The sequence below is a fragment of the Nyctibius grandis genome, chromosome 10 (genome assembly GCF_013368605.1).
Source record: "Nyctibius grandis isolate bNycGra1 chromosome 10, bNycGra1.pri, whole genome shotgun sequence".
NCBI classification, from domain to species: domain Eukaryota; kingdom Metazoa; phylum Chordata; class Aves; order Nyctibiiformes; family Nyctibiidae; genus Nyctibius; species Nyctibius grandis.
In genome coordinates this window covers 24,078,549-24,102,837 of record NC_090667.1, presented here as the reverse complement: position 1 = coordinate 24,102,837, position 24,289 = coordinate 24,078,549, and the positions used below count along the sequence as shown (strand labels likewise).

The following is a 24,289-nucleotide window of genomic DNA, read 5'->3' as shown; positions in this document are numbered from 1 at the left end:
AGGGGGATATTTTGCTGTTATCATTGACAACTGCTGTTGTCTAGAAGATGAATTGATGAGATCTGAGGAACAGCCCATACCTAGAGGTGTCAAACAGAGAATGCCCATCTTAGCTAACAGTGTGTATGAACAGTGACATGAATAATAATGATTAACTTTAGTCAGTTCCTAAACTATAGAAATGTAAATGCACAATCCTTGAGGTCTCAGGCAAGGTTCACGCTCCAGACCATGACTCTTACTAGGACATTGGGGGAATCAGATGATTTGGAAAGTGACTGAGTTTGCTCTAGTGGCTTAGCACAGCACCTGCTGACAAAGCACCCAGAGAATAAACAGCAAAACTGTGAATCATTCATTTTGGGGGAGGAGGGAAGAGCCAATGGCATGGCACAGGGCGGGGGGGTGTGTCACCTGTGCCGCCTGCCCTCTCTGCTTGACAGGCCTGTTTGCAAAAGCCAGAAGACAGGCTGTCCTCTTCGAGATCACCCCAGAGTGGTGGCACATCTCAATCGCTTCGCATCTTGTTTGCCTGCACCCTTCGTTCCCTGTTCCTTGTACCTCTCCAGTTTGCCTTGCCTTTCCTCCTTGTATTTCCTCAGCAGCTATGGCCAGCCTGAAGGAAATCTGTGGTGGCCTTCCTCTATACCCATTGCCTGAAAACAGAGGTCGGAGGAAAGGAATACCCCATGCACCTGTGAGAACCCCTAATCTCACTGCTCAGGAGAAAAAGGTAACATGGGGTTTCACAGGGCCTCGCTTCTCTTCCTTTCAGATAAATGCAGCTCGGGGCAGCAGACCTGATTGCCTCAAATGCTTTTCTGAGTGTGTGCCTAACTTTGTGGCAAATGTATTTCCTTGGTGTTTTAATTTCAGTGGGCAATGGGACAAAGTACTGGAACCTCTTCTGCTTGCTTGCTTTCTTCCTCCTCCAGAGATAAGCAGATTGATATGAGGGAGATTTGCTGCACAAGAGCTTCCATGACTTTAACTGGCTAAACAAGAGGCATGAGACTTCAATGCTGTCAATCCAGCATTGTTCCTTGGAGATGGAATTATGAATGCTGTTGCAAAAACACTGTGTATGTATGGAAGTGCAAGCCCTCAAATACAATAAACATCAAATGTGGTGAATCAACATCATGGTACAAGCTACACATCTGTATATTTGAATAAAAGATGCAAAGATAATTTATTTTAACCAGTAGTCTGAGAGTCCTGGAATTTAGGCAAATTTGTAGGGGGTTGAGTTAATTATTTGTCTTTAGTTGTGTAATTCTTTTCCTGTGTCTTTTTGTTTGTGTAGTCTAAGTACACACTCATTGCATTATTTCATATTAGAAATTAAAAAAAAAATCATCAGCAGAAAGCAATGGCCGATGGGTGGAGATCCTTAGGAATTTGTGTGGGAGAGGATAAGGTGAGTTCCTTAGTTTGAAAGTCTGTGCTTCATCACATGTAACATCACTTATAATGTGACATTCTGGTCAGAACACAGAAGTTCCTTCCCTGCTAACAAGTTGCACACAACTTCCTTGTCTTCGTGGGAGTTCCCCACTGGCATTGGCAGCCAAATTCTTTCAAAGTCCACTTCCACAGGCAGAGGAGAGCCTAGTCAAAGGGTAGAAAGAGGAACAGCTGTGAGATATCCAAAGAGGATATACTTCAATGTCAGGAGCATTCATGGCTGAAGCATCCTGTCTGTGCCTGGGACAGCTCAGACACATGGAAGTGTGGCTACTAAGCGTGCAGAGGGGGCTGTGGTGATGGCTGTGAAGATAAAGGAGCAGGGAGTGAGCTTCACTGCATGGTAGAACATTGCTAATCATCTCCCCTTTATTCCTTGCCTTTGCTAAATCACTTTTCCCCAGGAGAAGCCTGCTATAGCATGAAGGAGGCCATATTGCAGGAGAGGAGATGGTATCTCTCAAAAGGATGCCAAACCTTACTCTCTAGCTGGGAGAGAATGGTAATGACAAAGTCCTCACTCCCTATATAAAAATTGGCATAGTTTCCTGCCGCCTTTAAGTGTTGCCGGGAGACAGCAGTAGTCTGATTTTCTAGTCCCAGTCTACTGTCTAACATCCTACCCTCATCTCTCATTATCTATCACATGTGATAAGAGGTCATGCTAGTTAGGTTTGTTATTAGACTCTTAAAGTTTTAAAAGCTTCTTTTCTGGTTTATTTTACTCTTAATCTCTACCTTAAACTCTTAACAGGGTTGTAGGCTCAGCTGGTACTTATTTTATATCTGAAAGGTCAAATCTCTTTTTTTTAAGAGGTGTTCCATGCTTAGAAAAGCATGTAGACAGACAACTATAGAAAAGGTTGTCTGTCTACAAGGTGGTTTTTCAGTCTTGAGACAGGCTTCCAGATTTTGTTGGCAATGTGTAATGCTGAGCATATTGCAAGGCTTGTCTTTATGTATGACACTGTGTTCATTTTGTAATTGAAGTACTCGGGGGAAGCTTTGACAGAAGTGAAGTTAATAATGCTCTGCTGTTTTCCTCAGGGTTTGTCCCTCTTTTCTTATGCCTTCATTCCAGTTTTAGCCCTTTCTACAATAATAAACCTTAGCACTGCCAATGTTTTATTTTGTTGGGCTTCCTTTTGTGGTTATAATAGAAATTCTGTAAGTGAGATTTATAAAGTTCTGTGTGTTTTGGGGCTTGCTGAAGAGGTATATAACTCTTCCTATCATACCAACTATAATCTTCTTGGATAAATCAAGCCATTTCTCAGAACTGATTCTGTTTATATGTTTCCCGAGTTCTCTTCCTTCAGGATTCTTTGCCTGAGGCCTGTAACAGCCACATCCTCTCTCTTTCCCTCTACAGCTCAGGAAACCCTAGCTTTCTGTTTCTCAGCATCTGTATCTTAATGTAAATATGCTACAAAGAAATTACCCCTAAAATCTTTTGCATGGTGTGTCCTTTGCAGAACAAGGATGTTGCATGTTCAATACTCAATTGACATTCTGGTAAAGCTCGTGCAACTTGGGAAGAATGTGCACTTCTCAGTGTTGCTCAGAATGGTGTTTTTATCCATGCAGCAGTTCCCTTACTTAGAGCCGAGTCATGTTACAGTCTTCCTGCTACCGCAGCGTGATCATCTGTTAGCTGATTGCAGTATCATTTGTGTTTCTGTAATAGGGCCCTAAGGGCACTAATGGGCCTTAATGACCCTGATGAGCCTCACCTGAGATCTCCACCCATGCTCTCTGCCCATAGCCTTATGGGCTCCATTTAAGCTTGGGGCTGGGGCTTCAGTCTTGCTTATGCTGGAGGCGTGTCTGTCTCCAGTTCGGTCACAGAATGTCCCTGTGCCCAGCTGTAGACCTCACTGATCTGTTCTCCAGCCTGTGGGCTGACTTGCTGCTATGAACCTTCCTGGTCATTTCTGGGCTCTGTGTCTCTGTGGTAACCATCACCAGACCTGCTCCTGGCTTGGCTCCAGACCTGCACTTTGCCATGATCTTGCCTGATGATCTGGACTCCTGGTGGAACCTGGCTGCCGTCTCTGGGCTGCCCTGCTCAGCTCCCTCAGGTACTATGAGGCTAGACCCTGGCTGGTGAGGTACCTGTCCTGCTGGCTGTGTTACTCTGATTGACTCGCTATCCCTTAGGGAGCAGCTGGGCCTTGTTCCTTCATGACATCCTCTTACAAAGAGCTGAAAACCAGAGTCTGTGAAGTTGCATAGCACCTTCAACATAGCTCTTGTTGAACTTTCTGGAGAAGAAGCAGGACATTAATGGTTGCTTTACACATCCAGAAATGAGGCCATTTTAAACATTTGTATGTGGATTGGGAAGGCCAACCTGTTGGCTCCTGTTTTGGACCAACTGGATAATAAAGAGCTCGGTTAAAGTTTCACAGCCCATGGGGCATTTATAGCAATGGCCAGTCAGAAATCACCATGTTTACTTCCCAAATGAGCTGATCTAAACTGGGACCTATCAGGAAGAATAATACATGAAACAACAATCTTGCTTTTACAGTTGCTGTTTAGAGAATAGTGCCACCAAAGATACTGGGCCTGGATATCATCGGGCAGAAGATGACAGGTGGGAGGCGAGCAACATCCCCACTGGGAAATGGCAGAACTAAGAATTAAACTGTTGTAGAGTTAAGCTAGTCACTTCCCCAGGGAGGCCGCAAATCGTAGTGTTTGAGTGTCTCAAAATCCTTAAATTGGAAGTCCTGATGATCTTGTTAAAAAGGGAAATGAATGCCATTCCTTCTGAAGAGGCACTGGCTCTTCAACAAACGCTAATTAACAAAGAGGCTGGTATACTTGATTTCTCAAGAGAATCCCACAACAAAGATATTTACATTGGAGCAGGATTTCATGGATTCTTTTGACTACATTTTGTTGACATTGAGAGGTCTGAATCTTGATTAAACAGCAGCAGGATCATGTTTTGCTGTATAAATGCCAGTGAATACAAAAAGGTGCCCTACTAATGACTGGAGCTTAAACACAAGAATAAAATGTTAGATCCACCTGATAGATCTAAGAGGAAGACTTTGCATCTGATGCTTACATTGCACTGAGCTGAACTGAACTGAATTGGTAACTTGGCAAATTCACAGTGGGGTTCTTCAAAACACTTTATCAGGTTCAGGAGTATAAGTGCAATTGATCTTGTTATTTTAAGACACCAGTAAACTCTGGACCTGGTTTTTCAGAGGTGCTGAGCACAAGCAGCTTAAGCTTCTGTCAGTGGATGTTATAAAAAGGAAGAACACCTCAATATTAAATGCACAATGTCTAATATTCAGAATGCAATATGTCAGTTATAGGTAATATCAATCCTACTTAAAAGTCAGAATAATGTTTTATATGGTGCTTTAATGAAATGTAAGGAATAATGTCCTTGTATTGCCTTTCCACAAAAGCATGATGATCAGCCTATTTGAATTTGCTCCTTGAGTGCCTTTCTCAGGTTATTCAGTTTATGGCTCAATAATGAATATGCAAAATTCTCCCCAATGCACATGGCAATTGCTCTTTCATAAAGCAGTCAGGCTCAATCTAAGCAATTTTAAGAGCTCCAGCTCTCCTATTGAGAGGCTGTTTCAGAATCTCTTATATTTAAATTCTTCTAATTTCAAGACTACTTTTTTTATGGCAAATTCACAGCTACTTATTCCTCTTCCAGCATTTCCAGCTCCTTCTGCTTTGACATTTATCCCGCAGTGAGACAGCAATCGAATGTCACCTTTGTTCAGTTAAGCTAAACAAACCAGTCTCAGTCCTCTTTTGTAAGATGGGTTCTCTATTGTCTGTGCAACCAAGGCGTCCTTCCCACCCTTCATGTAACATCCAAGTTCATGTTTCATTAATGTTTGTATCATCAAAATTCAAGCTTCTGCTAATGTGTAACATTAATAGGATAGAGGCTCAGTCTAAGTGAATTTATTTGAAAATCCAAACAGATTTTGCTTGCTTGTATTTTTAGGGTGAAGAAAAAAATTTGCCCATCAGTTTCATTATAATACAAATGATATATTGATCAAAGACTGGGTGATCCTTGCCAGACTGGAAGCAAGATGCTCATCCTGGTAGTTCTCTGTAGTTCTTATAGGCAGCCAAAATGCCAAATGTGTCAGTATTTTGCTCTTGATTTTGTTATTGCAAGGGGTGCAGGTGATTTTATTCTTACTTTAGAAATTTCTTAGATCTAGAACATACTGTGGTGGCTGCTTGCCTCTTTGATTGACTTTGAAAATCCCCACATATTTTGTCATGGTGTGGATATAGCTGGGATTTTTGTGTTTATTAATAACATGCCCTTGAAAAATGACTGCTTATCTAACTGGAGAGGAATAAAGTGGTATTTAAAGATGGAATTTGCATGCGTGCATCTGGTAAATAGGTTTTCCCCCTTGTTATTCTGTGTGTGGAATGGCAAATCTAATTTGTAGGGTTTTACTGGTCTGATCCTCAGCTGGTGTAAATCAGTATAGCTTCACTGATCTGAAAGGGTCTGACCCATATGCCTGTTCAGTAGCAAGTATGCCAACAAGAATCTCTCTTAGAGTGGGGCATTTTTAGATTTAGAGATATTGTTCTTTCAGTCTGTTCTAAGGTATGAGAGACCAACATATTCAGATGAAGGGACTGAAGAGCTCTAGCCATAAAAGCCAGAACACAGTAATGTTGAATGAGAAGGTTTATTACTGAGCTAAGAGATTTATAGAGCTTTTTGGGACTTCTTACCAGGATGGATGGTGATGACACCTCGACTGGTTCTAGGTGCCTTTGTTCTAGATACTTATTTCCTGTGCTACAGCGTACCCCTTCACTTCCTCCAGAAAATACTTGCTTCCATAATGCTTTGAACTGCCAATGGCAGGTGTCACAACCATGGAGTATCCTTGCTATACTCATCCCTCTCTGAAACTGGGCTTCCCTGATTGTTTTGTAGACTGTTACCAGATTTGGAAGCAAACTTGATCCCTTTCTATCCACAGCCATTAAAAGTCAGCCTAAAGAAGATGTGAAATTCCATATGATTTGTGAATCTCTTCAACTAAAAGTCATTTGGATAGTGTTGCCATTTGTCAGGGAGCTTACAAGGTCTTTTAGCATCTTTGCATGAAATTTGCTTTCTAAAGGTTACAAAACCTTTATTCTCATTATGGTTTTAATCAAACGGAACATGGAATACAGAGACATGACTTAACAGACTGTTACTAAAGATAGTGATTTATTTATGGTATCTTTCATAAAAAAGGACATACTGTACTCTGCAAACCATGGGTTATGTCTTTGAAGGCAATAGGGAGTATAAGCCACGTAGTATCATCATCAGAATTTAATTCAGTGCCTAGTCATCACTTTAGCTAATTTGGAAGTGATACATGTAGCATCAATAAAATAATGTAAACCACCATCCTCTGCAATACATTAGGATGCTAAATGTAGTGAATCTTTAATAAAACTTAGCCTAAGAACATCTTCATCTTGGAGTATGTCACTTAACTCAGGGCTAAGATCCCTTTTTTGAATGGCAAGTACAGTAGGGTCTTCAGTGTCTCTAGGAGTTCAGGGTCTCAGTCTAAGTATTTGTGAACAATTTTTTCCTTGGTAGTTCAGTGCCCCCTAGCATTGTGAGAGGGAATTCATCCATCTCTGATATTGATAGGATTGAGCACTACTTAACAAATCTCCAAGGTCTCTCCATGCAGATTTGGGGGTGTGTGGGAAGGGGAGGGTTACATGTGTACAGCAATTGAATCTAAAAGGAAAGAAGCAGGTGGAAACACTTCAATAGGAAAGCAGAAATGGAGCTCCTCTGGTGTGAGCCTGGCCTTTTAAATTATATCATCCTTGTGATAGCTTAGGCAGGCTTCCAGCTGAGTCTGGTGAAAGTTCAGGACCACCTATTTACCTCCATTTCTCTTTTACGTTGATTTTTGTCTCTCTTGGGTTTTTTTTTTTGGCAGCTGGCTTTGCGCAATGCCTTGCGATATTTCCCACCTGACATACAAAAGAAGCTGGCACTGGAATTTGCAGAAGAGCTCAGGCTGTACGGCCATATCTATATGTACAGATTCTTTCCAGATATTGAGATGAGGTAAGGACTGGCTGCTTCACATTGTATTTGGTTGCCATTTGCTTACCAGCTTTCACCTGTGAAACTGACCTTTAAATAGTGGCATTGCTGTGTCCTAATTTACCTCTTGTAGAAGTCATGTCATAACATATTAATGAAGTGCATCATCTGAATAAATTGGATGGTCTGTGTAATCACCTAGAGAGCAGTGGTTTAATTTCCAGTGAGGGATACTGCATGTTTGGGATGCTCTTCTGTAAAGCTGCGTAACAGTGATCCTTCATCCTCCAGCTTTCATCCTGTTCTCTGTCCTCGTGAGAGTCCCATGGGACTAGTAGGGCAACAGTGTGCACCCTTCTGGATAAGCTGTGGCAGGGCCAGGACAGTCTCGCTGATGGAAAGCTCAGCACCACTCAACACAGGGAAAGGATTGTGCAAGGTTTTGTGCTTGGTAATGCCAGCTTTACCATACACAGAGATCCCAAATGCTCTGCCCCATGGCAAGTCTTAGTTTCTAGGGAACAGCAATTACTCAGAGACCTCTGACTGCAACATGGACAGGAAACTTGCAATAGTCCTGAGCTGCTGCAAGTCAAGTCTCGACTGAATCAAGAGGTAAGATCAGATGAGTGGATGGCTTGAGACCTGCTGTGAGTGGCTGGTTGTTTCCCAGTTTCAGAGAGAAGCGTTTCCAGGCTTAAAAGAAAGGCAGTACATTTTTCCATCATTGGAACCTGTATCTGACCCTGGTTTGTAATATGCTGTGCCTGTTGGTCTTGGAGGATCACTTCATTCTAGGGCTGATGGGGCTAATGTTTGTGAAGCAGAACAGTTTTGGAAAGGGCTGCCAGGGGCTAGCTGCATTTTTTTTTTAGACTGATTGATTCTTTTTTGCATCCAGCAGGGGCCTGGTTAATGTCTATACAGAAATCTGAATAAAGCAAGCAACTAGAAAGCACTCTGATTTCCACAGACATCCGTATTTCTGTGCTGTCCATACTAGTCTGGGGTCAGCTCTTGCAGAATTCAGCTAAGGGGAGGACAACTGGAAGGCTGTCTGAAAGATATTGCAGAGCTGGACTTCAGAGGACCCTAGTCCTGAACTACAGATGAGGACACCTTCCAAGTAGGCTTGGATGAGACAGTCCAGCAGCTTGTTTCCATCACTGGCATCAGTGACTCTTTGATAGCTTCAAATATTTTTTTCTTTGTGATCACTTCACTGATCACTCTTTCCAAGAGATTCTTACAGTCTCAGATTAAAAAAAATGCCTTTTGTTCTCTGTAGCCTGGTAGTATTCAATTTTTGTTCTGTATGTCCCAGGGAGCACAGTCCAACTTCATTCTGTTCCATTTAACAGCCATGTTCCCATACCAGCACACTCAGCTGAACTTTGGGTTTCTTATGTTCTGAGCAATATTATGTGGAAATATCTCCTCTTGATGAATTGGTATCATTCCACAGAAATACAATTATTTTATCACATCAAGCTTAGAAAAGCAGAAAAGACTAATAAAAAAGTATTGTGGAAAACTCAAATGCTTCCCTCCTGGTTTGGCAACAACTACAAGGCATTTGTTTTAGTATCCTGATGTAAAAATCTAGGATAAGTTGCATATGATCATGGGAGGAACCCGTTCTCTAAATCTGTAGAATATACATTCCAGATCTTGGCTCATGAGCCAGTCAGCACATGTCCAATTTTTTTGTAATTGGCACTCTTTAGCCTAACCTATTCAGTGTAACTGTTCTTCCCTGTACAATAGGAAGTGTCCAGCCACTGAAGATCTATGGTCCAATTAAAGGAAGATCATTTCGAAACCACATCTAACAATCTTATCTACCTTTAGGAATTTTCAGCATCTGTAATGGTGGTTGTTGCTTACAGAAAGGGAAAGAGCAAAACTCTTGATCAATCGTTATACTTCCTTTTGGTATCATACCTTGGAGACATCAATTGTACAAAGACCTGTGCAAAACACAGCAAAGGAACTGTCCCTGCCCTGAAGAGCTACAGTATGAATCTAGGACTAGAAGTTTTAGAGCAATTTGATATAACAAACAGATGGTGGAGGAGAAGATAACAGTGAGATGATCACAGCAGTTGGCATTGATGCACCTTAGTGCTAGGAAACCTGACTCAGAATACCTTTGTGAGCGTTTCCCATATCTCACCTTTCATTTTTGTGGATGAAATGCATCTTACTCAGTAAAAAGGGCCATGTTTCTCCTAACTAGTTCAGGTTTTGAGAGCTTCTTTGGGACTGGAATTCAAGCTGGGTGTTTTTTCTTAGATAGGATCTTAAATAGCAAGGGCTGATGATCCTGAAGGCAACTTCTACTGATGCTGTTTTCCTTGGCCTTGCAGGACTTAGCTGCTTGCCTTGGCAACTGCGTTACAGAGGCCAGTTCCAGCATCCCAAATATAATCTAGTTAAAAAACAATTAGAGCACTTGTCCACCATGTTTATAACCAATTGTGATTAACTGATTCAGCAAATGATAAATTGAATACATTTTTTTCTTTGCTTAGTTCTGATAACAGTTAAAACCTGATTTGCCTGTTAAGGTACATATGTCATTTCAGATCTGCACTTTCTTCTTTTTTTTTTTTTCTTCCTTCCTGAATAAAAGCCTGCAACTGAAAGGAATGTGTTTGGCAGGCAGTGATATTTCTGTAGGTTATGTTGTTGTGGTTGCCCTTGTGAGTGAGTTGGAGTGTCTCTCCTAAATTTTTGTGACTACTGTTTCAGAGCATACCCCATAGGAGACTACCCTTGCAAGACCAAATCAGCCGCTGCCATTATGTTGATGATCATGAATAATCTGGATCCCTCAGTGGCTCAGGTAAGGTGCAGTGAAAATAAGGAAGCTGGATTCGTAGAGTGGCAGCAAATCTGCAAGTTACTTCCTGTATGTGCTCTCACATAAAAACTGACGAATTTAGGCATATAGATGAAATTCATCCTTGTGCGGATGATCCTTCTTTCATAGATTGAATAGCATTTTAGTTGTTCATAAGCCTTTTGCTCGTTCTGTGCCCCAAGGTACATGCCAGCCCCTGTACATGTAGAGCTGGCTGCTGTGTGTTAGCTAAGCAGGGCAATTGCAGTAGTGCCAAGGCAGCCTCCTTACGGAGTGATGTGCTAGGATGCCCATTTCTGTGAGACTGAGCCTGCAAGGGACTAACGGTGGTTCTACGTTTTCTTGTGGTTATGGTTTGATTCCTGGGGTTTGGCGTCTTTTGTATTAAGTTCTTCAGTTCCCTGCTGTGTGTAGTTGTTAATCCTGCATGGTGGGTCCTGGTCCTAACTCGGAGCTCTGAGGCCTCCTACAACACCAACATGGCTCACTCCAGCTTACACAGAAGCTTGGTCGCTGTCTGTGAGATAAGTAGAGCTCAACTCTTAGTACATTGCTTCTACAACATAGGTTGAAAAAATTAGTGCTGATGCTTCCTGTGTCTTTGACAGCTTGTCCCTCAAGGACAGGTTTTTACTAGATGTTTACAGGACCAAAGTCCATCCTTACAAGCACTACCCAGTGTAATACATCTTTTTGCAAATGTCAGGGGAGAGGCCATGCAACTATGCCCTGCTGGTCGTAGACTCTTCCAGCTGTAAATACCAGTGGCAACCAAACTGTAAGCTCACTCATTCCCTGTTTAAGGGAGTTTGCTGGGATATCTGTCTGTTACAGAAACTGCAATCCAGAAATCACTTTGTAGCATTCTACACCCAAAATACCACTGTAACAATAACAAACATCTCATTTTGAAAAATAGTTTTTTTTTTCTTAAATTATCACTTTTGTGATGGTATTTTCTGATTTCAAGAATCTAGAGAGTGTTGATGCAACAAGCTATAGTAATGATTTATTACTGAGATTAAAAAAATAGCTTGGAGATACAGTGAAATGTTTCAGAAAAGTGCTTGTCTTATTGTTAAATTGTCTTTTACAGTTTCCTCAGGAGCTTGTCACTTATGGAGGAAATGGGCAGGTCTTCAGCAACTGGGCGCAGGTAGGACATTGCTGCTTTTGCAACTTGTTTCACGAAACCAGTTTCACCCTCCCCCACGCACATTCTGCTTAGGCAGTTTGTGATAATTCTTGGCAGTCATTGTCTCAAAATACTCCAAAACATCCTGTCTGGAGAGAGGAATGCTCAGTTATGAACTGCATAGATGAAGAGCTTTATTTAGTAAGGAGAGAACAGACAGCCCAAGAGAAATATTAAACATAATACCATAAACATACCAACCTGTGTATCATGACGTAAAGACCAGTTCTTTGTCTTTCTCTGATGCATTTGTGTGTGCCTGTGTACTTTGCACAGATAATTCTAGAGTCAAAATGAATTCTAGGAAACAAAAAAATGTTACCTTTTTCTTGCTTGTTTCTGGTACTTTTGCAACATTTTTCCCAATTAGTGGAATAAAAAAAAAAAAGGCTTTGATTTAAGAAAGTGCAGTCCTGAGTCTTTTTCCAAGTAGATCAGAGTAGCTGTAAATATTTACATGCTAGCTGGCCAGATCATAGTGCACTTTACTGTCAGGCCTAGCAACATTGTCCTTGATCTTCTGAGAATAATGGCAGGTGGGTAAAAGCCTGTCTAAAAACACAGCTGGGATGTTTAATGTGTGGTTGTATAATCTCTGTTCTCCCTCTCTACGCAAAAATGGCAATAAATACACTAGCTTTAATCCAAGTACTGCAAAATGCACATGGGAAACACTTTCAGGAGATCTTTGGCATCAGCAACATATTTAGACTTACGTTTTGTATGAGCTCAATTTATTCTGTCTGAATGATCTACAGATGTATGGTGGCAGGAGTAATGTTTAATGAACAACCATCCTGAATGTCTCTGGATAGGCACAAATGTGGTTATTGTGAATGCCAAAACCACATCATCCCTGCACCCTCTGGTATGCCCCAAGGCCACAGAGTGGGGGCAGGTGGAGATGGGGCATTGAGTTTTGCAGTGCAGAACAGAAATGGCACAGGTAGAAAGCTACGTCACCCTGCAAGTCAGCATCCCTCCCAAAGGCTGTGAAGATCTTGATTTCTGATTCTGTAGCTTGCATAAGCAAAGCTGACTAAAGGAGCCAACTTCTGTCATAAAGGATCATGTATGCACCTTGTTGTGACTTTATCTGAATCTGGCCTCTTGCTTATAGAAAAATTCAAGCAAAACCAATGTGTAAATGAAGTTCCTAGTTAGGGAAGAGGAATGGATTCCTCACTGTAGCATGGGACTGAGTGACCTGGGTTTTCTTCCCAGTTTGACTGTGATTTTTAGTTTGGGGCTAAAAGAAAACTCATGCTTCAGTTTCCTAATCTGGTAAATGGGAGTTGAATGGAAGTCTTGGGCAGCTTTTGAGGCAAAACTGTTCTGATTTTTTAAAAGAAAGTACCATGGCAATGCACACCATTTCTTTATTCTGTGTATTAATTAGTAAATGCCAGTTAACTAATGCCTGTTAACTATGAGTTTTACAGCATTTCTGATGTGAGCAGTGCCAGCAGTTTATATAGTAGCATTTATTGGACTGACATCCCTTAGGCAGATGCTGGGCTGCAAGGTAAAGTAGAAGAGCTGCCAAAGTCAGAAATATTCTATTTTCTCTTGTTCTCATCCAAGCCAGAGCTATGACCTGCAGTTGTTTCACAGCAGAACAAACAAAACCTTTTTGTTTTTGCTTACTTAGAGTAGCAATCGCATGAATGACTCAGTTATGACAGAACATTTTGTTCTCTTTGTGGCTTGGAAACAACATGCTTTTTTGGAAATCTATCATTGCTAAATTCCTAGTGAAAAGGTTCAGTTTGGTTTATATCATCCATGCAGACCTGTGCTTTCTTCTGAACAATTTTAAAAGAAAGAACCATGTCCAGAGCTAGCTTTACAAGCCTGCAGACGACAGAACTGTTCTTTAAGCTAGGAAAGGCTTCTGCTTCCTTCTTACTAGTTGTGCCTTTCAATGCAAAAAAGATCTATCTTACAGCTTCTAGTTTTATTACAATGTTTTTCCCAGCCTGCTAAAGAGTTGAGAGTTCAGCTAGTTACCTGTTCTGTCCTAGTACCAGAATTTGATTATTCAACATTTTTCATGAAATAAAAAAAAAATTTGAAAAGGAAGACAGTAATTCTAGTAACTCTGTCCTGTTGAACTTAACTTGCAGCTTGGGAAATTAGCTGGGTCGGAAGGGACTGTCTTCAAATCTCTACCATTTTTAATTGAGATCAAAGACACAGCCACAGAGGCTAAGTGCCCATGACAACTGGTTTTGTTTATTTGTCACTCATATTGCTGTCTCTTTGATCAGCAGTTCTATTTTTTTTTCTCAAAACTTTGTCTCTGGGTCCCTACAGAAACTCTAGTTTCAAGCTATTGTTGAATTCCAATATTGCATGGGAAAGCCCCTCTCAGGCCTAGCTGTCACATACTAAAAGTCCTGTGGAATATAATGGACTTTTTGTGACAGACAATGATGGATGTGATTCAAATCTATAGGCAGTTTAGATGGTTAAAGCCTACTTTTTGGCATATATCAAGAGTAACTATTGAATTAGGCAGACAAAGTTGAAATGCATTTATTTATATACTCCGGGGTGCCTCAAGGACTTTCTTCACTGTCCATAAAGAAAGCTGAATTTTTTACTTTGAGAAGAAAAATGATATCATTTTTAAGTGCACATTGTAATATCCATTTGTTGAAAAGATGACAAGCACTAGAAGATGCTGAATTATCCATTTCAGGTTAAGATCAACAATATGCATGAGTATTTTTATCACTTTTATAAGGAAAATTATGCAGTTTGGCTTTGGAAAGATTGCCAGAAAAGTGCCAGATCCATATGGTTAACCTCAAGATAAAATTAGAATGGCTTTAAAAATGAAGGATTTCTGGGGTTTGTATTGGAGAAATTATTCTGGAACTTATTCAGACTTTTGCTAGTTGGTGAGTTATGTTTCCTGCTGAGTTGCATCTCTTAATGGTCTTTATTAAAAGCAAGTATGTGTTGAGAGCTGTGGCTGTTACTCCTTATGTGAATGCATCTCGCTATCTCTATAGCTGCCTTCATACTCAAAGTTTAGCAGTTTCACAAAGAAACATAAATGTAAGATGCCAACAGATTCCCTTACTTTCCTTGCTTTTCCTTTCAGTTCTGGTTGGTAATGCACTATTTGTCAGAGATGACTGAAGAGCAAACACTAGTAATGTACAGTGGACATCCTCTGGGACTCTTTCCCAGCCATCAGTATGCTCCTCGATTAATCATTACTAATGGCATGGTAGGTATTAGCATCTTCTTTTCTCTTTTTCCTCCTCTTCTGTTTTGTTTTCAAGTGTTTGCTGAGTTAAAATATTTATACTACCTGAACTTACAACAGCACGCAGGAGAATCTGTCGTCCAAATTCTGCAGCTTTTATTCCAGTACAGTTGCTCTCACCTCAAGTGTGCTGATCTGCAGTAATGGAGGAAACAATCCTCTCCTTATTGGACAACTTCTGTTCTGAATGAGCCTGAGCTGTGCATGTTCTTAACCAAAACATTTCTGTTAGGCTCAGTCTGCAAGATTTAAAAGCCCCCAATAGGCAAGCAGATGATTATTAATCAGATGCTCAGATATCTGGACTGCTTTGTTTGGAAGGCAAGCTGGAAAAGTGAACATACTGGTTCATTGCCAGTCTTTTGAGTCATTCAATATCTATCTCCCTGCTGGCTAGTTTTGTGGCTAGAGAACTGCTTTCCTTAAAATTTGTATGACAGTCACACTGCCAGAAAGACCAGACATCTTTTTTTTCCAATACTAGAATGCATGGAATAAACCACCTGAATTACTCCTCCTGTTTTTCACTGTTTTTCTACGTGTGTGACCATAGTTAGAGAAAGGTAGGCTGTTAAAAAGATCTGTTTAAATCTCCAATTTTCTTATGTGTGTGTTATTTTGATTGTTTTCTTAGGTTATTCCCAACTATTCCACCAGAGATGAATATGAGAAAATGTTTGCTTTGGGAGTAACAATGTAAGAAGATACCTCACTGTTAAAATGTATCAAATACTTAACTAAAATGTAATTCAGACATCAAGCAATGGCTGGTTAAAATTTCTAATGCAGATGGATTTCAACTGTGATGCAAGAGTCCTTATGCTGCAAAGCATTAATGCACACTGAAGTGGAATTAGAAGTTTGAGTTATGTTCAGCCACATATATAAGGATGTAATTGAGGTCTTCTAGGAATTAATATTAGGTTTATGTGTGGGACTTGGCTGAATTACAGCCTGAAGTCTTAATCATAACCTACCTATAGCACTGGCTAGTTCCACTTTGCAATGGTTGTTTTGCAATCTACAGAAAACACAAGTTATGAAACATTCCTTCACACTAAGAGAAAGCTTTGAAGTAGAAAGTTATAACTTTTTAAAAAATTATTATTTACCTACTTTTTTGCTGCTGATCTAGTTGATGAGCACAGGATTATTATTCTGTTGTGTACTATAGAGAGAATAAATTAAAACCACTGGAGAGTTGAGTGTGTACAGATAAGGAAGATGGAAGAAATGAAAGGGCATGAATAGAGAATATCCACTGCCACTTTCCTGGGACTTTCATAGGAATGTGGACTACCGTTTTGGGCTAATAACTTCAAAAGCAACTATGTGACTTAGAAGCACGAGTGCCACAGCAAACCAATGGCATAAAGATGCTAACAAAGTGAAAAGGAGTGTCCTTGTGTTCTAGTCACTATGCTAAATGCCAAGACAAGTTTATACTCAGTTTTTTGATCCATGCATTTTTGAACTCAATTTAACAAGCTAAATGCTCCTCCAAAACATGTTGGTGCATTGTCAATGAAGATCAATTAAGTTATGAATTTGATAATAGTGAATCTTTAACAACAAATCAAAGCACAGATTTTTTTTGTTATACTGGAAACATATGTAGACATGTACAGAATTCATTCCAGCCTGAGTAACATGTGATATCATTGCATTTGTTGCTATTGCTAGGTATGGTCAGATGACTGCAGGGAGCTACTGCTACATTGGGCCTCAGGGAATAGTCCATGGGACTGTGGTAAGAAACCGGAAAAAGGTCTATTTATCAATACCTTTTGGAGGGGGGTATCTCCCGCAGTGGCTGGTGACTGGAGTGGATTGGATTGCTGTGAGAGGATGTTCTGGCTACCAAAGAAATTCTCATTGCCTGCTCCGTAAAAAATTAGTGTCCTTCCACTCAGATAGTTGATGGCATCTTATCCAGAACACAGACCTGAAGGAATCTGCAATCAAAGTCTCAATCTGAGCTCTTATCTAGCTACAATAAGTGAAGTATGAATTGACCAAATGTGTTAGATAAAAACATTTTCTTAGCTTGTTTTCTTAGCTGTTTTCCTTAGCTGTCTTTTGCAGCCATCCAGAATAAGTGTCTATACCCCAAGAGCGGCATGTTGGGAACTGCTGATTATTCTATTCAATGGTGAGAGAAATAAACATAATCAGGACAGATGGTTTCATGACATCACTTTGTAACATGTTTCCTTCTTAAAAGTTTAAAACAGTTTCATTGTCCCAATGACCCCCGAGTTTCAAACTCTGTTTGCAAAAGGGACAGAAGATCTTTACATTTCAGAGACTCTAGGAAAAATAGCTCCTGATAATTGCTGTGTTGTGTGCAGCTCACAGTCCTCAATGCAGGCCGTCGCTACTTGAAGGCAGAAGACCTGTCCGGAAAGGTGTTTGTTACTTCTGGTCTTGGAGGGATGAGTGGGGCTCAAGCAAAGGCTGCAGTCATTGCCGGGTGTGTGGGAATCATTGCAGAGGTGAGAGCAATGCTTCTTTTATCCTGTCTTCTCTCCTTCATGTGCTGAATCAGAACCCTCTTTTTCCTGATCTGACATGTTCCTCAAGTAACCCTGACAAACCAAACTCAAAAAAAGATACTCATGTCTAAGATCTGTCTGTCCTTTTCATTGCTGAGCATTTTTCACTGCTGTTGCACTCTCTGTTTGTTCACTCACTGGATCAGACTGTAATGATATGGACTGTAACTTCTTATGATCGCTTCACAAATAATGCAGAATGATGCTGTCAGATCATAGAATGAATCATAGAATGGTTTGGGTTGGAAGAGACCTTAAAGATCATCTAGTTTCAACCCCCCTGCAACAGGCAGGGACACCTTTCCACTAGACCAGGTTGCTCAAAGCCTCATCCAACCTGGCCTTAAACACTGCCAGGGAGGGGACAGCTACAGCTTCTCTGGGCAACCTGTTCCAGTGTCTCACCACCCTCACAGTAAAGAATTTCTTCCTAATATCTAATCTAAATCTACCCCCTTTCAGTTTAAAACCGTTGCCCCTTGCCCTATCACTACAGCCCTTGTGAAAAGCCCCTCTCCAGCTTTCCTGTAGGCCCACTTCAGGTACTGGAAGGCTGCTATGAGGTCTCCCTGGAGTCTTCTCTTCTCCAGGCCGAACAGCCCCAATTCTCTCAGCCTCTCTTCACAGGAGAGGTGCTCCAGCCCTCTGATCATCTTCGTGGCCTCCTCTGGACTCGTTCCTACAGCTCCATGTCGTTCTTATGTTGGGGGCCCCAGAGCTGGATGCAGTACTCCAGGTGGGGTCTCACGAGAGCAGAGTAGAGGGGCAGAATCACCTCCATTGACCTGCTGGCCACGCTGCTTTTGATGCAGCCCAGGATACAATTGGCCTTCTGGGCTGCAAGCGCACATTGCCGGCTCATGGTGAGCTTCTCGTCAACCATCACCCCCAAGTCCTTCTCCTCAGGGTTGCTCTCAATCCATTCTCCATTCTCAGTGCTTGAGCTACCCTCCTTTCATGAGTTAAAGGGTGTAACTTCCACAGGCAACTCCCATGGGAAATGCACTCTCTTATGCCAAAAAAGTCTATATTAAAAAGGTATTAGTTACATTACGATTAATCTTTAATGTCTCTGGCATCCTTATCAGGTGCAATGGAAAGTAGCCATTAAAAATGTTGGTATGATTCACTCATCAAGGTTGGGACTAACAAAGTTGCTTAGTGTTGTGATTCTTTGAAGTCAATGGGATTTTGTAAAACCGGGAATTTTAAAGTTGGCTTCAGTATGAAGATGGTGAGGCTAATTACAAGCATTTATGAGAATCCCAGTTTGTAGGCAATGAAGATAAGTTTTGCTAAGGGTAAATGCTGATGGGGTAGAAGTTCTGTAGTACCATTTTTCCCTGTTCCCTGAAGCTCACCCACAGTATATATTCTTTGTAGACAGTCTTTCATCTTGATGTAATGCTTCTCTGTTCCAAATATGTTAAAATAGCCCAGCTATTTCTCCCCATAAGCAAAGAGAATCTCATAATGATCTGTCATTCAAAGACTGCTAATGCCCAAGCAATCAGAATAGTGTATGATAGGATCCACTAGATCCACACATTATCTTAAGTATCATAATGCAGAACACCAACATCATAATTTTGATAAGTATATATGCCTGTAAGTTTTGAATGAAATACATTTTCATATAAAAAAGTAACATTAGGTTCTCACAATACCCGCATTTTTTAGCTATTATGCTTATGATGGGGTTCTGTTCTAACAAATCAGATGGAAGGATGGACTACAGAAACACTGCAACCATTTTTAACAGCAAATCACAGAATCAATCAGGTTGGAAGAGACCTCTGGGATCATCGAGTCCAACCATTGCCCCGACACCACCATTTCAACTAGACCATGGCACTAAGTGCTGTGTCCAGTCTTTTCTTAAACACATCCAGAGATGGTGACTCCACCACCTCCCTGGGCAGCCCGTTCCAATGTCTAATGACCCTTTCGGAGAAGAAATACTTCCTAATGTCCAACCTGAACCTCCCCTGGCAAAGCTTGAGGCTATGTCCTCTTGTCCTATTGCTAGTTGCCTGGGAGAAGAGGCCGACTCCCACTCTGCTACAACCTCCCTTCAGGTAGTTGTAGACTGCAATAAGGTCACCTCTGAGCCTCCTCTTCTCCAGGCTAAACAACCCCAGCTCCCTCAGCCGTTCCTCATAGGTCAGACCCTCCAGACCCTTCACCAGCTTGGTTGCCCTCCTCTGGACTCGCTCCAACACCTCAAATGTTGCTCTGCAATTCTGTTAAAATGGTAGCGGATGTCTTTAATGATATTGACTATTGAGAAGCAATAAACATTTCCATGTATTTCTTTCCTCATGACTGCCTTTGATTTCAATACACTGGGGAAACATTCTTGGTGGAGCAGATATAGGACTGACCAAAATGCATTGAGCTCTATTGACTATCTGCAGGTGATGAGCTCTTGTTACTGCTCCGGAGGAAAAGAGATTTTTAAGAACTAAACTCAGTTGGAGCTGACTGGAGTGGGAGTTTAGCTTTCTCAGCCAAAGTCACTTATAAAGAGAATTAGCTGGCAGACCTCTGCTATGGGCATGTCACTTGCTGCAATGAAAAGGGTAAGAATATTGCAATCTGACTGATGGTAATAGTAATTAAACTTCAAAACATAATGGGTCAGACTGCCCATGTGGTATGCAGTAAATCTGACCTGCTCTGGCTAGCTCAGGTCTTATTCATGGAAGGTTAGGGTTTCATCTGTTTTACAATGATGGTGCAAAAGTGTTTTTGTTAGTGCATGAGTTTTGCATGTATTTGAGATCTCATCAGGTACTCCCTGCAGATGAAATAAACTTATTCAATTTATTATTGAATAAATGATTATTGAATAAATTATCTATATTCAGACTTCTACTCTGTCATCGTGATCTTTCAAATGCTAGAATACAAAGGAAAGATTACAATGAATGCTATTCACAGCAGTCCTTTGTCCTTTTCATCTCTACGGCTGCAGATGATTTTGTTCAGGAGACTGAATATTGCCTGTTTTTTATCTACTGTGAGATGATCCTTGTCGGAAATGAGTCTCAGGAGCACATGTGGATAGCTATATATATGTACATATTGTTTATTTAAGAAACCATTTATGCAAATTACATTGATGAATTGTGCAAGAGATGTCATTTTGTCAGCCAGGGCTTCCAAAGCTCAGGCAGAAGGGATTAATGGTGCAAGACTTTTACCTTTTCTGTTTGACACGAAGCAGATTGTAATTTTATGAAGTAATTGCGTGGAGGGCCAGGCTGTCTCCTCTGAGCTGCACTAAGCTCTCTAGGGTTACACTGGAGGTGACATTAGCTCATCATGTTTGTGCAATTTTTAAAACTACTGAGATGCTGATCAAAAAATGAGTATATTTTTGAAAGTGTCATTCAAAGGAAGCTAGGTTTCTCGAGTATGATAGCAAGTCTGTGAAAGACTAAGACTGTCAGAGAGAGCTGAAGTAAAATATGTAGGATGTGGTAAGATTTAAATAGATCTGATCTGTCTTATGCTGAGCTTTAAATGAGCTGAATTCCTGTAATTCATACAGACCATTTAATATCTTTCTTCCTGTGCTGATTTAAATAATGCCCAAAGAAGCAGTCCCCCATGGCACCTGACTTTATTGAATAATTCCATTGGCAGTGACGCTGATATTATCATAATCTGGGGTTTTGGAAGGATAGTCTTTATTACTGATGTGGGAAATGATGGAAGGTTTCTCATGCTAAGAATAATTAGGAAAGAAAAGGTTTCCTGGTGTTCAAGCGACTCCTGAATACAGAACTTATTCAATTTACATATAAATACTTTGTTAATGAGAAATAATAGAATGAAAATGAGGGGGTGGACTACAGAGAAGTAAAAATGCTTTAATGAAATACTAGAAGATATTCAGGTTATGTGTTCTTATGTACACACACCACTGTGGGTGTTTAAATCTGTTGCTACCACGGAAAATTGGCTTGAATTAATTTTGCTGCTTACTTTATGCCACTGATAGCTCATTATAAAAGTATTAATGATGTGCAAGTTTGTACATTGAACCGTTAATACAGAATCTGTGCCAAAGCCTCCACAGTTTGCCTATCCATTTATGTTTTTATCCAGCTGTCTTTTATGCATACACACACTGACACACACAGAAGCTGAGCCCAGAAGAGAGTACAGATTTGCGATTGAGCTTGTTTGGAGCTTCAGAGTTCAAACAAGAGGGAATTAAAGATATAGTTTTGTTTTGACCCATTCCATTTTTTCAGAGGCATTAGCCATCTGGGACAAGAAAATGCTTTCCTCTTTTCTTTTCCATATTTGGTTGAGATTTTCAACCAGCAGTCGAAGAACAAAAGTGAGGGTCAATTTTATTCAGCAAACCATTGCTTCATCCTGGGCAGTCTGGCAGAAATGTCTACCTCTGAGCTGATCAAAGAAAATATTTCCTTAATTAAATAGAAATATTCTTTTCACAGAAAAGAGCCAGGTTTGAAAAAATAAATCAGAATCATTTGGGCTTTTATTTTTTCAATATAATAATGAAAAGAAACAATAAGAATAATTAAAATTATTGGAAAAATATTACCGCTTGTACAATTTTAATGATAATCTTTGTTTTGTAAAATATTTGGGAAAGTGATGTATCAGAAAGTCTGTTTTTCTTGCTTTGAGCCTGGAGTAAAAGAGAACAGAAGGTGTAAAAAAATCAGAGGTGAAAAATAAGTATTTGAACCATCTCTACATACTCTTAAGGCCAAGGTAGAGCTATTCCCTTTGCCTATTTGCTACTCTTTCTTGCAGGCTAATTGAAAAATTAAAGGTAAAAGTGAATGGATAGGGGAAACAGGAGTTTTAAGATCTTTGCTATTTCTTTTAGGTAGATGAAGCGGCACTTTTGAAACGTCACAAGCAGGGATGGCTGATGGAAATCTCTAACAACCTGGACCATTGCATTGCTCGCCTTAAGTATGACTTGTAACAAAATTCATTGAATTTATCTCTGCTTCCTAATCCTCACTTTACATCCTTCTGCATTGTGCCATTTTAGTGTGCATATAGAAGGGGTTGAGGGATGTCTATTCTTATTCCAGGTCTGCTTTTGGATGTGAATCCATCCTTCCAAACAGCAGCAGTCATTATTAGTGACTAACAATGCTTATTGCAAGCCACTACCAATGCTTCATATCATTTATATATGTTAAATGTGTCTTCATTCAGTTCCATGAATATGCATAGAGCAATTACAAATAATGTTACCCTTGAAGCATCATCACTCAAGCTTTCTGGAGTGACTAACAATTACATAAAGGTTGAAAGATCTGTTGCCTAGATGAGTATTGGAAACCACATATAGACTTTGTTGCTGGGTTTGACTCTGTGATTTGTACATTGCAAGATGGAATTACGTGAGGTGCATTTTCTTCAACCAATCTTTTTAATCTATTCTAGAGATGCAAGAAGGAATAAAATTGCCCTTAGTTTGGGTTACCATGGGAATGTGGTAGATCTATGGTAAGTAATATATATGGATAATGGATATATTAACACTCTTGCTTGTTAATCAACCTGGAATTAGTTCCTAAACTTGGAAGAGGCATTAAACCTAGTGCTGAGTTCATTACTCTAGATGCTCATGAAAAACTGTGTTGTGATGAAGAGGGGTCTTCATCCTTGTGTTCCAGTTCCCAGTTGCTTCCCATGTACCTTCTCCTTTCCTTATGGAACAATGAATTTCTTGGGGAAACAAATCCCAAAGATTCTTCCTTGGATGGAGAAAGAATTTATCCCTTTTGTTCTAACCTTTCACTAATTGGATAGCAAGAAAATGTCTTTGACTTCAGTGAAGAATAGAAGTATTGAGGTATTGATTGAATAAAAATAATCAGATGATGGATAGAAATTCTGGCACTTTTGAGGCTTTATCCGATGGTAAATCTTGCTGTCACACCATATACCAAGGGCTGAGACTGACCAATAAGACTGGTATGTCGTACTGGTATCTGAATCATCTATCAGCATTCCTGTACAGGTAATGTGAAGTATAAAAGTTGCACCTAAATCTTCATCACCATTATTTCCCACCTTCTGACTGCTAAAACAAAGACTTAGCCTGCCAAGGGCATACCTTTATACACAACCTCTTGGAATGGAAGGAGTTCACCTGAAAGAGGAGCTAGAATGTGCAATGACAGCTTCTGTTCAAACACTCCATTCATTATCTTCCCCAGGGAGAGACTAGTATATGAGTTGGACACAACAGGAGAGCTACTGGTTGATCTGGGGTCTGACCAAACTTCGTGTCATAACCCATTCAGTGGGGGATACTATCCGGTACAGCTTGGCTTTAAGGAAGCAAAGCAGCTCCTTTCCACCAATCCAGGGAAGTTCCGGACCCTGGTACAAGAGAGGTAAACGTTTTGGCAATAAATGTTTTAACCTTTAAGTTTAGTTGCTCTGCAAGTGATCAGATCTTTGTCTTTCTCGCAAGAAGTTTCTGTTCTTTGGTATTTCAGTAGAAATATGATTCTATGATCTATGAAATCTGGGGTAGAGCTACAGTACTAATAACTCCCAACTTTTACTTATACAGTTATCACTCAGAATCCTGCAGACATCAGTTACCCACCATTTTAGGAGCAGTCTCTAGTGTATAAGACCGGAGGTCTGAACGCTAGTGATTTATCTCACTTCTATAAATACCTAAACTGTATTAGGTTTTAAAAATCTGGGACAGTAAGTACAATTCCACATAGTCTACCAGTTGATTTAGGTTCACTGAATCTAGCATAAAAACCCAATGGGTAAGCCAGAAAGTCCATCTAGCCTGCCA

At 40.4% G+C, this 24,289-nt stretch overlaps 1 protein-coding gene across 1 annotated transcript in view; it reads left to right on the top strand.

The window, feature by feature from the left end:
* The first annotated feature begins 607 nt into the window (after nt 1–607).
* The window catches only part of UROC1 (urocanate hydratase 1), a 44,720-nt gene continuing 21,038 nt past the window's right edge, over nt 608–24,289 (top strand). Inside the window, exons 1-11 of the mRNA XM_068408338.1 lie at nt 608–733; nt 7,455–7,585; nt 10,319–10,412; nt 11,527–11,586; nt 14,738–14,866; nt 15,540–15,601; nt 16,589–16,655; nt 17,257–17,400; nt 22,337–22,425; nt 22,909–22,971; nt 23,688–23,867. Of these exons, the coding sequence (XP_068264439.1) occupies nt 608–733; nt 7,455–7,585; nt 10,319–10,412; nt 11,527–11,586; nt 14,738–14,866; nt 15,540–15,601; nt 16,589–16,655; nt 17,257–17,400; nt 22,337–22,425; nt 22,909–22,971; nt 23,688–23,867 (1,145 nt within the window). The remainder of the gene's footprint in view (nt 734–7,454; nt 7,586–10,318; nt 10,413–11,526; nt 11,587–14,737; nt 14,867–15,539; nt 15,602–16,588; nt 16,656–17,256; nt 17,401–22,336; nt 22,426–22,908; nt 22,972–23,687; nt 23,868–24,289) is intronic.